Consider the following 15,777-nt stretch of genomic DNA (forward strand, 5'->3'; position numbering starts at 1 on the left):
GAGGTCAGCACCCCCTTTGAATGGGTGGGTATTGACATTGTGGGGCCACTGGACCCCAAGACAGCCATGGGTAACTGGTTCATCCTGGTCTTGTTGGACCATGCCACCTAGTACCCGGAAGCCATACCTCTGAGGACAGTGACGGCCCCCGTGGTGGGACGAGCACTGATGGGAATTTTCTCCAGTGGGATTCCCTCGCGAGGTAGTCTCTGACCGAGGTACTAACTTCATTTCCAAGTATATGAAGTCCCTGTGGCAGGGGTGTGGGGTAACCTACAAGTTTACCACTCCTTACCACCCCCAAGGAAATGGGTTGGTTGAAAGGTTCAACCGAACCTTGAAGGGCATGATTATGGGTCTTGAGGAACCTATGAGGTGTAAGTGGGACGTCCTATTACCATGCCTACTCTTTGCATACCGTGAGGTGACATAGAAATCTCTAGGGTTCAGTCCCTTTGAGCTTCTCTATGGACACCCAGTGAGAGGACCTCTGAGTTTGGTTAAAGAAGGCTGGGAGAAATCTCCCAGGAAACCTCCCCAGGATGTATATAGCTACATGCTGGCCTTTAAGAACTAAACTAGGCGTTTCAGGCAACTCGCTGAGGCGCATCTGGAAGCCAGCCAGGGGGAGATGAAGCGGTAGTACGACCAGAATGCCACTCTGTTATTGCTTCAGACTGGTCAGAAAGTGTGGGTCATGGCCCCAGTGGAGCCCTGCACACTCCAGGATAAGTGTACCGGACCATTTGAGGTTGTGGAGCGCAAAAGTCCGGTTACCTACTTGGTGGACTTGCGGTCTCCCAGGAACTGCTTAAGGGTCCTGCATGTCAACCGCCTGAAGCCCCACTTGGAGAGGTCCCAAGTGGGCATGCTCTTAGCGACAGATGGTGGAATGGTGGCTCTTCCAGACCTCCTGTCGGCGACAGAGCAAGATGGGTCAGTGGATGGTGTCAACCTCTCTTCCACTCTGACACCTGAGCAACAGAATGACTGCCGCCAGTTGCTGGGACAGTTTTCTGATGTGTTCTCCCTGGTTCCCGGTGTCACTGATTGATGCGTCCATGATGTGGACACTGGGGATGGTACACCTGTGAGGCACAAAAGCTACAGAGTAACTGACATGGTGAGAGCTTGCATCAAGGAGGAGGTCACCAAGATGTTAGCGTTAGTGGTGATTAAGTCCTCTAACAGTCCTTGGGCCAGCCCAGTGGTCTTGGTCCCAAAGGCTGCCACACCGGGTGCCAGACCAGAACTCCGGTTCTGTGTGGACTACCGAGGGCTCAATTCAGTCACCAGGACTGACACGCACCTCATCCCCAGAGCTCATGAGCTCATAGATCGGCTAGGGGCTGCCCGGTACCTCAGCACGTTTGACCTAACGTCTGGGTACGGGCAGATCGCCTTGACTGAGCGGGCAAGAGAGAGGTCAGCATTCTCCACACCAGATGGGCACTAACAGTTCAGGGTTATGCCCTTTGGGATGAAGAATGCCCTGCCACCTTTCAGAGGTTGGTCAACCAGGTGTTGGCTGGACTGGATGAGTTCAGTGCTGCCTACCTGGATGACATCGCAGTGTTCAGCGCCAGTTGGGAAAAACATCTGCGCCACCTCTGGGAAGTGTTGATGGCACTGCGGAAGGCAGGCCTCACGATCAAGGCGAGTAAGTTCCAGATCGGGCAGGGTTTCGTGGTGTACTTGGGACACCAGGTGGGTAACGGCCAGGTGGTGCCCCTGCAGCCCAAGATGGAAACCATCCTGTCTTGGGAGCCGCCCAAAACCCAGACAGAGGTGAGAGCCTTTTTAGGACTCACGGGTTACTACAGGAGGTTTGTCAAGGGGTATGGTAACATTTTTGCACCCTTGACCGCACTGACTTCCAGGAAGCAGCCTAAGAGAGTGATTTGGACTGACACCTGTCAGAAAGCTTTTGAGGCCCTAAAAACTGCTATGTGCACAGAGCCCATGCTCTTGGCACCCAACTTCTTCAGAGAGTTCATAGTACAAACAGACGCTTCAGAGCATGGTGTGGAGGCTGTTTTGGCACAGATGAATGAGGAGGGCCTAGATCAAGCCGTAGCCTTCATCAGTAGGAGGTTACTTCCACGGGAACAGAGGTGGAGTGCTATTGAGCGTGAGGCATTTGCTGTGGTCTGGGCACTGAAGAAACTGAGACCCTACCTGTTTGGGACTCACTTCCGGGTTCAGACAGATCACAGGCCCCTCAGATTGTTGATGCAGATGAGGGGTGAGAATCCAAAGCTGTTGAGGTGGTCCATTTCCCTACAGGGGATGGATTTCACAATGAGACACCGCCCTGGTACAGAACACACCAACGCTGATGGTCTGTCCAGATTTTTCCGCCTTAGTGATGAGAACTCCCAGGAGGTAGGGTAGTTCTCCCCACATTTCAGCTGGAGGGGACACGTGTTAGACTTGGCGCCTTGGCGTGGGTCTCCCTTCCATTTTTTGCTGCTGCCTCCTGTGTTTTTCCTGTTGTTAGATGCTTTGGGCACTGTGCCACTTCTGCCCAGTGTCACAGTGCAAGTGCTCCCTATTGTAAATTGATGTATGAATCAGTGATTACATGATTGGTTGGTTTGGGTTACCTGTCAGACCCTAGTACAGTGCACCAGGAGTGCCCATGGCTGGTAATCCAAATAATGCTGGTGGGCTTGCAGCACTGGTTGTGCCACCCACAGAAGCAGCCTGTATAAGTGTGTCTAAGGCCTGCCATTGCAGAGCCTGCGTGCAGTCTGGTACTGTCATGCTGACTGGGCAAGTGCACCTACTTGCCAGTCCCTAAACCTTCCCTTTTCTTCATATCAGACACCCCTATGGTAGGCCCAAGATCAGGGTGCATTGTAAGTACAATGTAGAACATGCCCTGGTGTGTGTGGCATGTTCTAATAGTGAATTACAGCCATTTTTGTTTTTCACTATTGCAAGGCTACCTGTTCTCCATACGCCAGAATGGGCAGTTAGGATTATTACATCTTATAATCCTAACTGACTCCGAGAACATGGTAGAAATTCGAATTTAGTATGCCTGAACTATTAGGCTGTGTATTCCTTGTCTGGAGTTCGAGTGACAGGGCAGGGGAATTCCAGGAGACAGGGTGAGGTAGCCCAGTGGTGAATAGAGAGATCTGCATCTAGATGGGAGGGAGGAGTTGAACCTGGGACCTGAATAGGACTGTGGCTTCCCTCCACAATGCTGGCTCCACCTCCTGTGGTGCGTCTGATGTCTCTGCCCTGCACTCTGAAAGGAAAGAAGGAGTCATGTAAACGAAGTGCTTCAGGACTGACCAGAACTGGTTTGGACTAGGCAAAGGCCTCTCTGCCTTCAGAGAACAAAGGAAAACTTAGTATAAATATTGGGACCCCAACCCCAGAACTTTAGATCACTTTGGGAAACAAGAAGAAACCTCTGCTGAGGAGAGGAGCCAGAAGAAGCTGAGTAGAAACTATTCCTGAAACTGGGGGATTGGCCTGCAGTGGCTAACTTACTGCCAAAGATAGGAGAAAGGAACTTTGTGTGTACTTTTGATCAACTTGTGAAGGATCTACAAGGGCTTGGAAAAGAGCTTGCCTCCTGCTGAAGTCTCAGGGACAACAGACTTCCACCCCCAGCTCCCCAGAGTTCTTTGGAAGTGCCTGCTGCTGTTTTGGGCCTTCTGAGGGACTGCATGTCGCAAGGTGCTGGAAGCGCGACTCACGGAGAAGAAGCGTGTCGCAGCCGCTGCCGTTACATCCCGGAATAAGGGTGACGCTGCTGTAGCTGACGCAGTGCACCGCATCACAAGAAGCGTCCCGCAACACCAAAGAAGTGTTTCGCCATCGCAGCCGCTGGAGCTGTCGCAAGTGTCTCGCATCGAGGAAGAAGCGTGTCGCTGTCGCAGCCGCTGTCGTCGCATCTTGGATGTCGCCGCTGCAGCTGTCGCATTGCACCGCATCAAGAAAAGCGCCTCGCATCCACCGAGAAGTGTGCCCCCATCGGAGCTGCTGCCGTCGCATCACGGAACAAGGGTGTCGCCACTGTAGTTGTCGCATCGAATGGAAGCATCTCGCAACGTCGGAGAAGAGTGCCGCCGCCAAAGCCGCTGTCGTCGCATCACGGAACAAGGGTGTCGCCACTGCAGCTGACGCATCGAGTCGAGTCTTCTTGCAACATCGGAGAAGCGTGCCGCATCAGGAAGATCTTCATGTCTTCATTTCTTTGCACCAAACTTTCATCGCATCACCATCGTTGCAACACTTTTGTTGCCCTGCGTGTCGCATCTAAAGGTACATTGAACTAAAAGTGTCGCATTTAAGAACTAAAGAGAACTAAGCTAAAACTACCATTTTTAAGTAACAGTATTGTGGATTTTTGTCATTTATCGTCTTGTGGTAAATCTATATAAAGAATACTTATTTTTGATATAAAACCTGTGTGGTTTCCATCTGTAGAGTTGTCACTTGATTGATGTATGTGTTCACAAATGCTTTACACACTGCCTCTAAGATAAGCCTGTCTGCTTGTATCAAACTACCAAGGTGGTGAGCAGGGGTTATTTTGGGAGTGTACCCCCTTACCCTGACTAGAGGCAAGGGTCCCTATTAATCCCAAGTGCATACCCGTGCCAACTAGAGACCCCCAAATCTAACATACACTTATGTCAAACACAACACCTTCCCAAAATACAAGCCTGAAATGCATTTTATTTAATGTCATACTCGTCCAAACCTATGCAGGCGAGCTCAGAGACCTCATAGAACTTCACAATATATATAAATAAATATACTTTGCATTACTAAAACCTAGTTCTTTACCACAAACCCAAACTTATTAAGCATCCTGCTACCTAAGGACTGTAGACAGACCTTGTAAATACAGAAGAGGCCTATGTTTCATATAAACACAGGGGTAAAAGAAACTGTATAATAATAAACTCCCCATCCTACCACTCTTTCCAAACCATGTTGTTAACAATCAAACAAAGAAGAAGAAAGTCATTTGCTTCCATTGCATAACGTCTACTAGGACATCTCACATCTTTCTTACACCACCTCAATGACTTCATCACCACCATCATGACATTCTATCCCACCAATATCCATATTCATGGAACATGAACAAAGGCCCATTTGCTTTAAAGCTAAAAGGAATTTGCTCCATTCATGACATTGCTTTACTCATCTTTCTCACAACTTATATCGAAGGAAATCCCCTTGACCTAATTTTGTCCTACCCCAACATCGTCGGCCTTGAAAAAGCCCTCAAACGTGTCTGAATAGACATCACTATTCATCATATCTTGGAAGAACAGTGAACCATAGCAACAGCTCCAGGCATTCTGGAATCAAATAACGATTTTGCTAATAACCACAACCAGCTCACTCTTACCACCCTCAAACCACTGACTTGCCAAGGGTAAAAGTCCAACTCAAAGTAAACCCTTGCCACATGACATACCAGTGAATGTACCTCCAACAAAAGGACAACAATAAAACTGAAAAATACTTGTTGACAACTACAAACTCCGGAAGGGTTACCGGCATTAAAATATCAGAAAAACAATCAAACATTGAATTCTCCTCATCAAAGCCAAACACTTTACAACAGGTCTATGAAAATTTGAACCACCTGACACCACTCTTCCAAACGATTAAAAATAGCGTCAACCCAATTCAAACGTCCAACATGCTGCCATGCTTGGTTCTGCTCACACCTTGTACAGATAGCCCCATTCCCTACAAACCTGTTAAAATCTTGCGCCCAAGCCATAGTTTCCTTAATTTCTGTCATCAGTATTATTGGAAAAGATTGCTACCTTTCCATCTTGGACAACAAACCAAAAGCAACATAGAAATATTAACTCTAACTAAATACTGGATCACAGCCTACGAACAAGAGACAAAAGTGGCACATGTCTTAATTTGTATGACCGAGAGCAGCATTCAATACAAATGAGCACAAGGCGTTTCTCATCATCCTGTCTACCAGGATGGGGACTGATGGCCCTGAACTGGTTATCACTTCCTCTCACAGAGATCACAGTTAAAAACAAGTAATCATTCAGATACACTGCTCTAACTATTTGGTGTAAATTCGTTCAGTATTTTTGGAGATATTAAATAAAATCCAAATTTGTATATCTTGAGGAGCGAAGGCTCTGCGAACCCTCCCAAGCTTGTGCTGAGATCTGATTGCCTGCCAAAAATTCAACCAGGAAGTGTTGGCAGCCATCTTGGGACCTTGCTTCAACCGAGTCCCTGAAAATATTTATTTAAAAGAAAAGAAAAGGGGGCAGGGTAGGAATACCCTGAACCCCCCCATCTCTGTACATGTGATCCCCCTGATATCCCAACAGAGCCAAAAAGCAAAGAATTCGCCGAAAATCTCAGCAGAAAATAAAATGTTTAAAAAAAACAAGCGCAGGCTCCTGCGCTTGTTTACATTATGGCCCCTGAGTTGGCCAGGATCCGTGGGCATTTCCCCCCAAAAAATAGGAGGGGGGCAAATGGGGCTCCCTCCTAGGACTTACTATTGCCCCCGAGACCACCTCCTCCCCGGGAAGTATTATTGAATTACGGGGGTGGCAAGCGGATCCCCGCCTCGGGGACTGCCACCTCCCTGGGGATAAGTTAATAAGTAAAATGGGGGGGCCACGCAAACCCCCCTGCCCTTGGGGACTGCCACCTCCCCGGGGTTAAATACAAAGAAATGGACTGGGCTCAAAAACCGCTCCAGGGACCATCCCCTCCCGAGGGCCAAATTTACATTTTAAAACTGGGAGGGGTTCCACGCACACCACCCCAGTCCCGGGCTATATCCGCCCCAGGGACCAGCACATCCCCGGGCCGGTTCCTGCTCAGAGAAGGAGGGACAGCCCCATAGGGGACATAGCTGTTTACTCTGAAAACAGCCAAAAGGATTGCTCCTATACGGAGTGAGCTGCATTTCAGCAGCTCCCTCCATGCAGTAGGAATGCCAGCTCCCGCAGGAGGCGGGGAGCCGGCAGGGACCGCAGGGGTCTTGAGGCTCCCCCGCGATTCCATATCACACTGGGTGCCCTGGGGGTGCCCAGGAGAAATGGCCGGGCTTTAGGCTTACTTGCTACTATGGGGCGAAACAAGTGTTGGCTGACCCTCCATAACCTCACAAATACAACCTGGTCTTGTTCAAACAAGTACACCGGAAAATGAGGACCCTGGATGGAACACTTTCACCTTCCTTAACCTAGGAGAGGCCCATGGGACCTTACCCCCCATTTAGCCTCAGTTCCTTTCTTTGTTTATCGATCCTGGCCAAAGGGGAGGTAAGGGGTCTGGGTGAAAACAAACTCAAAGTGCAGCTCTGGGTCAATGCAGATTCTGGCACATACTGTGGGGATGCTGCCTTTGCCTGTATGCGGTTCAAGTGTACTAAGCAGTGACGGCTGCTATCAATTACAAGTGGAGGGCCAGAGGTGGTGGGGATGCAAGGGGTAAATAAGAAAAGACATTAAAAAAGTACTTACTTGCCCCTGCCGGCCGCCGTTCTTCCACTCTGGTCCCGACTCCCTACAGCCTGGTGCACATTGCGCAGGCTCCCAGATGCCAATCAAGACACTGCTCTCAGGCTGGTAATACTATTTACCAGCATGAGAACAGCACCTTGACTGGCCTGAGCAGGCTAATTTAACACTCACACAGGGCCAGGGGAGCCTGTGCCTCTTCCCACCCAGCTGTGCTGCAGCTGGGTGGAGAAATCTAAGTGCGCATGTAGGTTTAGCCGTCCTTCGACAGCGGGCCAAACTGACATGCACACTTAGATGTGTACTACTCCTCCTCCCCCTGCTGTTATCATGGCCCGCCCCAGATTCTGCTGACTCTAGCGGCAAAAGAAAAATAAAGTGGTAATAAAATGGTTTTATTATCATTTTATTTTTCACCTTTCCCTCTGCTGGCTCTCAGCGGGTGGGGGGGTACAATAAAGGAGCAAATGGCAGGCAGGGAAACAGACAGCACTCGAGGGCACTACATAGTGGCCTTTGCAGGTGTAATACAGAAGATGTGTCTCTTAAGTCCATGTGCTTTTGTCCTTGGTCACGCGACTGCATTGTAGAACCGGAGAACCGACATTGCTTGGGACAGGGACAATATGTGAGAAGTAGGGAAGGCGCACAGCAGACACAAAGGGGCAGATAGCATCTCACTGTGCATCTGTTTTCATTTGTGATGTGGGCACCACTCATAAATTCATTTCTAGACAGAGCAATTTCAGATTTCCACTATTACACGCTGCACGCAGATCCAGTAATGACTTCTAGATTGAGAACGCGATTTGCCTAAAATCGAGCATTGTCCTGAATGGATGGCTTAAAGTCCATGTGATGCAATGGAAGCACTTTTCGGGAGGAACAGAGCATGTTATTTCAGCAGTCCAGGCAAAATAGCATTTGAGCAGCTGGAGCATGGTCCTACACCGAAAGAAATTCAATTTTCGAGCCTATTATCAGTAAGCTGGCTCCACCACAAGGTGGAGCCCTAAAGCTCCTTTCTTTCCTTGTCAGAAGGAAACTGACACCCTTTTTTTGGAAGTGCACAGATGTGATGAATCAAACAATTTTGCAATGAATCCACCAGCTACAATCGGCCAAGGAGGCAATGTTTTGAAAGCTAAACAACAATACTTTTCGATTTGTGGTCCTAAATCACTACTACATTAGGGCATAAAAATAAGGATTAATTTTCAAATCTGGAAGTATCTGGCAGTGGAATATGCCTATGGCAGGAATGTTTGAACCATGAACTGATATTATAAAGGCAACATTAATATTTGTGAAACAAGCACTGGCCAATATTAACTTCAGCAATACTGAAATCTGCTTATGAAACCCTAAAATATTACCTTCAGAGGTTGAAACCATTTCACAATGTGGTCTGGACTTCCAAGGTTCGTGACAGCTCCTCCAAATAGCAAGCACACAACACCAATCTGTAACACAAATATCAGGCACTAATGACTGTGATTGTGAACGCTGGGTGTTTATAATATTTATTCTGATTTGAAACATGTTTGCTTTGTAACTGGTACACTTGGGAAACATGACAATACCTGGTCCCCACAAAGAATGCAAAATCAGGCATCAGAATTGCATATGAAGAACTCAGTGCTTCAGTTCAAGGAAATGCACTATATCAAATTCATCAGAGCTCCTTCTATCGCAAAATGGATCAGATGTTTTCCTCCTCTAAAACATACCAGATGATACCTTGTTACTAGCCCAATTGCTTCAATTTATTTACTGAAGTCTGATCCGTAGTATGGACTGATTTAATGACGCATTTACACAATTCACTCTTTTTCAATCTTGGATTGGAATTTGAGGATCTACATTTTCCCTCAGCCTTAATTTGTTCTCTAATTTTCTTCTCATCCTTCCAGTCTCCCAAAATCTTCTATCTCATCTCATTAAATTTTTTAACAAATTCACACTCTTCTTTACTTAAACTACACACCTACACATTTCAGTTTGTTTAGTGTTAGGGTTATTTTATAAAGCTGTATTCAAATATCTACTCTAGGTTACCCTAGTCCAGTATTCTCAAAAATAGGAAGGTCCTCCAGCGAAATACTGAAATTCAACAATTATGGTGATAGAAACTCTTGCTTATTAAATATACTAACATAAATATTACAAGAAAACCTGTAAAAAATGGTAGCTGTAGATAGGCAGCGCTCTCACCTGCAGAAGGGAGAAAAGTTCAAATTACACAATCCATGACCCCTATAATGTTAAAATATTCACCCAATATGTTTGCATGGATATTATCCTTAAAACCACTAAATAAACCTTCCCTATGTGTCAGTGTGTTATGTTTACTTTCATAATATACTGTAGTCAATTCAACCTGTTTGGAAACATATCCAACCAGAGAACGTAGGCACAACAATAGGCCAATTATTTCTATTAGTAACTCTACTGGGGAAAACATACCAACATTTTTACAGCATCTGCTGTATGCCAAAATGAATAGATATCAGGACAAAAAAAAATAGAAACCTTTTTTTCCCAAAATAATAATACATAATTTTTATTTTTTTCCCTTTTTTTAACACTAATCAAAAACAAAACAAAAATCAGACATTGAACAAGACAAGGACACAGCCAGGGATTAGATAGCCGCACCACATGAGATCGTCACATATAATATCATACGAGAACAAGTTGCCCACCTCAATGATCATCAGACATCAGCGTTTTTCCCCCCCAATTCGTTCAGTTCTTTTGTTAACGTCATAAATTCAGACTCTTTATCTTCATTTGGATACTTTGCAAAGTCCATTCAAGTAAAGCATAATTTCTGTTCGGGATTCTCTTGCTTGTTGGAGATTGGTGACCTCATCCGTGTACTCTTGTATCTTTTCTTGTGATTACTGTGGAGTCAGCTTCACTCACAGATGAACATGTGCTATGACCAGCATTAGCAACTCAACTCACTATGAACTCTTTTCTTTCCCTCGTGGTTCTGTAGACTTGAAATTTCAGCTGGATCTTTTCAATGAGTTGGATTAATTGTATTTGTATTTAATTGTATTTGTACTTATATAGTGCACTTCTACCCAGGAGTCTCGTAAGCGCTGTATTCATACCGCTGTGGAACCCTTCCTGGTTTTCCCGTGAGATGTCCACTCCTGGGCACCCCCAAGGTGAAGCCAGGCATCCTTTGCGCTGTGGGGGCCGTTGTGGAGATTAAGCAAGCTATTGCCCAGAGTTGCACAGTGGGACCCATGATTAGAATAGGCACCGAGGCGAGAATTATCAGGTCCGGGGAAATTGAATCCAAGAGCCGCCGAGGGGGGAATTGAACCCTGGTCCCGGGCCAGACCTCTGCATCAGGGTCTTCCGCTCTAACCATTCAGCCACACTTCTCCACAGACTATGGGTTGCTGTTGCTTGTGGCTTTGCAACAGATCTACCTTTTGATTCTCAAATTGAAACTGGTTACTGGTACCCTTCGCCAGGATCTTCACCTTTGTAGTCATCAGCAACTTAACCAACTTCCTTATGCAGCTTCCCAGCCCCTGGATCCGGGCTGTGAAGTTGACTCTGTGAATCAGTGGTTGTTGTCACCACCTCTTCATCCACCATCTTCTCGTGTGAGCTGCGTGGATCCATAGAAACATTTCAGCACACTTTACAGCAGTGTTAGACACAAGCATATCAGAATATGGACCTTGTCAACGAACTCAAGGTAGCTTTTACAGACATGCTTCTTAACCAGGATCCAGTCTCCTGCTTGCAGTGGGTGGCACTGAGTGTATGTTTCAGTTCTGTTACCAAATTTGAGCCTAATCAGATACAGACTTCGCCAAATCAGCCAGACCTTTGAAATAATCTAATACCATATCATCAATTATTGACATACGTTGTGCTGAAGCAATGTATGTGATCCTCATTGCTCTGACCATTAACACTTAATGGGGTGAGAGTCCAGCCTTTTTACTTGGGGGACTCCTAATGCTTATGAGAACCAAAGGAAGAGCATCAGGCCATTTTAGATTAGTGGTTGCCCACACTTTGGCCAGCTTGTTTTTGATGGTTCCATTCATTTGCTCTAAAATGCCAGATGATTGAGGACAATAACTACGGTGGAACTTTTGCTCAATCTCTTAGAGCTGTACAAATCAATTTAAGGAAACGAGTTCCACGGTGTGTCTCAATAGAGGCTGGCAGTCGTGTAATTAATTCCCTCAACAAGTGTTAGGCAACTGTCATACTGTCACATCTCCAAGATGGATAAGCTTCAACCTATTGAAAGAACAAGCAGACAATCATGATAACATATCTGAACCTATTGTAAACAGGCATCTCAATGAAGTCTGCTTGAAGTCTACTAAACGAGCCCTCTGATTTTCAATAAGATTCATAATGACATTGATTCTCTTTCCCTAATTATTCCTCTGATAAAAGACACATCCCTGAAACAAATCATATGCAACATTCCTGAATTTTGTAATGAACGAATACTTTCTGAATGTCCTGGTCACTAAATCCCTCCCAACATGCGTTTGGCCATGCAAATAGGGGGCCATAGAATGCAGCATGGAGTCCCGAAGTTCACATTTATAAGGAGTCACCCAAACATTTTTAAAGCTCTTTGGGCAACCAGCTAATTCCCATTTCTATCTTTCATCTTCCAGTACCTCCTCCTGGAAATCTCCCAATTCACTTAATGTGGTCTGTATTGAGTTTGAGGGAAAATAATTTACATAATTTGCATTTGCTGCAGTATTTGCACTGGGGTCATTCTGTCCTGATTCTTGCACTGTGAGTTAGTCATTTGATCTCACAGTTTCTTACTCAAGTGCACAATACTTTGCCACTTGGTCAGAATATTTATTTCCTATTGTGACCAGGGCTAAAAAAATCCACTCGCCCGCTCGCATTTGCGAGTCAGATTCAATAAGGACAAGCTATGTTTAGGTCCTACTCGCCCTTACTGGCGAGTAGGAAGACAAACTGACACTTGACCTTTGCCTCTGAAAGCAGAGCAAATGTGACAAGATAGCAAGATTTACAGGCATCTTTATTGCTCACAAAGTTAATGAGCAATAAAAATGCTTTTAAATCTTGTTAACTTGTCACATTTGCTCAGCTTTCAGAGTCAGAGGTCAAGTGCATTTCAGTTAAGTCGAGTACTTTACTAGACCTGCAGGTCTAGTGCAATGTTTATGATTTTTCGAGCCCTGGTAACTATGTTGTCATCAAACTTATGGGTCATGCACTTAACCATAATCATTTCGTTAGGTTGTTGTATTGCTTCCAAAAGATGAGGAATATAGGAACCATTCCTGATGGGAGTACCAGAGGATGTCATAAAATACTTTTGTAACCTTAGCTGCCCATAATCACATACTACTCCAAATACATACTGTCTGTCTGTGTGAATTGTCACAGTCAATTTATCTGCAAGGCAACAAGTCCTTGTCAGTGCAATCAACTCTGCGACTTGTGCTGAAGTTATGTTAGGCAGGTATGATACTTCCATAATTTTAGAAATAGAACACGATGCATGGGCAGCTTTTAGTGCTCCAAGACGGTCTTGAAGACTAGAACAATCTACAAAGTCAGATCAGCCATTTAAAGAGAAACATCTTTAATACCAGGTATTGGCTAGATACATAATTCTGTAACATTCACACAATTGTGATCTGGATCATCATCATTTTCTTCATTGCTGTCTGAAACAGGTAAAAGCATTGTAGGGTTCAGAGAATTACAGCTTCTCTGATCAAGATGTTTTCAGTTGGCAGTATGATTTGCACATACCTTGTGAGACAACGGTTTGTCAGATGCTGAGTTCTGGTACAGGTCAGCAAAATTTCAACTGAATGAGGATAAACACAATGAGCGCTTGTCCCATTACAATCGTTTCATTTTGTTCAACTGCAGAGCAAACAGATGCAACCACCTTTAAACACCAGGAAGAGCTACAGCTACTGCATCTAACACAGCAGAAAAAGAAGCAACAGGTTTCATCATCCATCCATGTTTTGGAGTTTATATTGAGAGTAAGCACCTACTCTTCTCAAGGCAGAAAAGAAAATATTCCTTACCATAATCAGGGTTCCGAGGGCGGATACACTACACAAATGTTCTCTTAATTCTCAGGCCTTCATACATTTGTCAACAAATGGTACTGAATCGTTGATATCAGTGAATCAGCCTTATTAAAGGCTCTGCAGTCGGCTAAAAGTTTGGAATCTACTGATAGTAGCCAACAATCCCCAAGAACATTATCACCTCCCACTGAGTGGCTGGAGGATTCATCTTTAGGATTGCAGAAATGTGTTCTTTCCTTGCTCCTTTTTCTATGTGATGACCAAGATAAATCTATTCCTTTTTACAGTACTGCATCTTTGTAGATGAGACCCTGTAACCATTGTTAGCAAGATTATTTATAAGTTGTATCTAGTTTGCAGTCTTCTTTTGACCTTGATACCACTAATAGGTCATCAATGTATTGGACCAAAACTGAATTTCAAGGTAACTGCAAACCTTCTAAATCTTTCTTTAGAATCCAAATCAAAATTGAGAGACTTCCAATACCCTATGGAATTCAACAACAAACAAGGTCTTTATTTTGGAACTGAAGTGCAAAAACATATTGACTATCCTCATGCAGAAGAATGGAGAAGAATGCTTGCCATAAGTCGATGTCTTTATCAGTCTTCATTCACACAAATTTGAAACAATTTTTCTGCAGGATTCAGTACCACCGGACAAAATAGGATCACTATCTGGTTTATTTTTCAAGGATCCCGCACTATTCTCTACTTACCTCTCAGGTTTTCTAAAACCCATCACACAAGAGTTGCAAGGACTACCAAGCACCTCCTGTAGAATACCTTGTTCTATCATTTTTTTCTATGACAGGCCTCGTTCCTTCTGTTTCTTTTGAAAGTTTATATTGCCTAATTCTAGATGAATGTCATTAAGGCTGACCGAAATCCTGACTCGTTTTGCACTTTTTATCAATCATATATTTTTTCTATAAAATCTCATGCCTCTTCTTTGACAGTATGTCTTAAATCTAGAGGCAAGTCGCTTTTGTGAAAACTGGAAACAGTTGAACTCTCGAATCTTGAGATTTTATTAAAAAAAACACAATCTTCATCTAGAGTTTATAATGCAACACCATTTGGTGTGACGTAAATTAAGCAGTTAATCTTGCAGAGCAAGTCCCCGTCATATGAATAAACATGATTTATATCACACAATTTAAACTGATGATTAGCCGCCATTGACCGTATTTTAACTGGGGCATCTGTCGTAACTTGATTAACAATCTGTTTATTGCTAATGCCGACTTCTTTTAATGAGAGGGGCAGCTTAAATCCCCCACAGAATGAACTGTATAGTGGGTAGCACTAGTCTCGATCCAGAATGATACAGGGGGACCATTCACCATGCCATCTACAGATGGAGCACTCTGGTCTACTTCTTGGACTTGAGTTTCAATCCTCCTCCCCGCACAAGCACCATCATTATGAAATAGTCTGAAGAAAAAACGGAGGAAAATTATTGCTCAGAATCAATCAATTCTTTTGGTACCCCAAATTGTAGGGCATCTTGTTTCTCACGTTTTGCTGCATTACTGGAGCTACAGGCATATTTGAATGGAAATACCCTTGACTTTGCACATTCTGCCCAGGAGCCGAATGGAATGGGGCACAATTTGACATCTAGGTCTGGGTTGTATTTTGCTGCATCTGGAAAGTAAATTAATTCTGGATTCAATCTAGATTATGTCTACACTCATGTATCCAGTGCCCTTTCTACCACAGAAATGACAGTGTTGTTATTCAGCAAATAAATATTTGCATTCCGCTCAGTACTGTTCACATTCGCTCTACCTCCGTGTACGCATCATCTCATTCCTCACTCCAACATCTTACATGCAGTGCATCCCACTCAATTCAGAATTGTTGGGCTACACAAAATCTGAATCAGACACCATTATCTGATTTTGGTTGCATCTCTGAAACTGCTTTGTCTGCGCAGTCAGCAACTTCTCTTTAATCTTTTTCAGCTTCATGTCAAAACACTCACTCTAATATTTGGCATATTTCAAAATTGTATCTGTACTCTTGGTCTGCCAGCCCGTCACACTCTACTGAATATGAGAACTAAGCTCCAGATGCAAACCCAGAACAAAAGTCAACACAAATCTGCTAATGCCTTCTTTCTCGGGCTCTTCCACAACACTGTACTTACAATAAATCTGCACAAGCCTCTCATTATA

General features: G+C 44.6%; 1 protein-coding gene across 1 annotated transcript in view; it reads right to left on the bottom strand.

Annotated features, from left to right (window-relative positions):
• ACOXL (acyl-CoA oxidase like) overlaps window positions 1-15,777 on the bottom strand; it is a 1,019,872-nt gene that overhangs the window by 706,174 nt on the left and 297,921 nt on the right. Inside the window, exon 4 of the mRNA XM_085611811.1 lies at window positions 8,876-8,962. Within this exon, the coding sequence (XP_085467937.1) occupies window positions 8,876-8,962 (87 nt within the window). The remainder of the gene's footprint in view (window positions 1-8,875; window positions 8,963-15,777) is intronic.

Source organism: Triturus cristatus, chromosome 6 (genome assembly GCF_964204655.1).
Source record: "Triturus cristatus chromosome 6, aTriCri1.1, whole genome shotgun sequence".
NCBI classification, from domain to species: domain Eukaryota; kingdom Metazoa; phylum Chordata; class Amphibia; order Caudata; family Salamandridae; genus Triturus; species Triturus cristatus.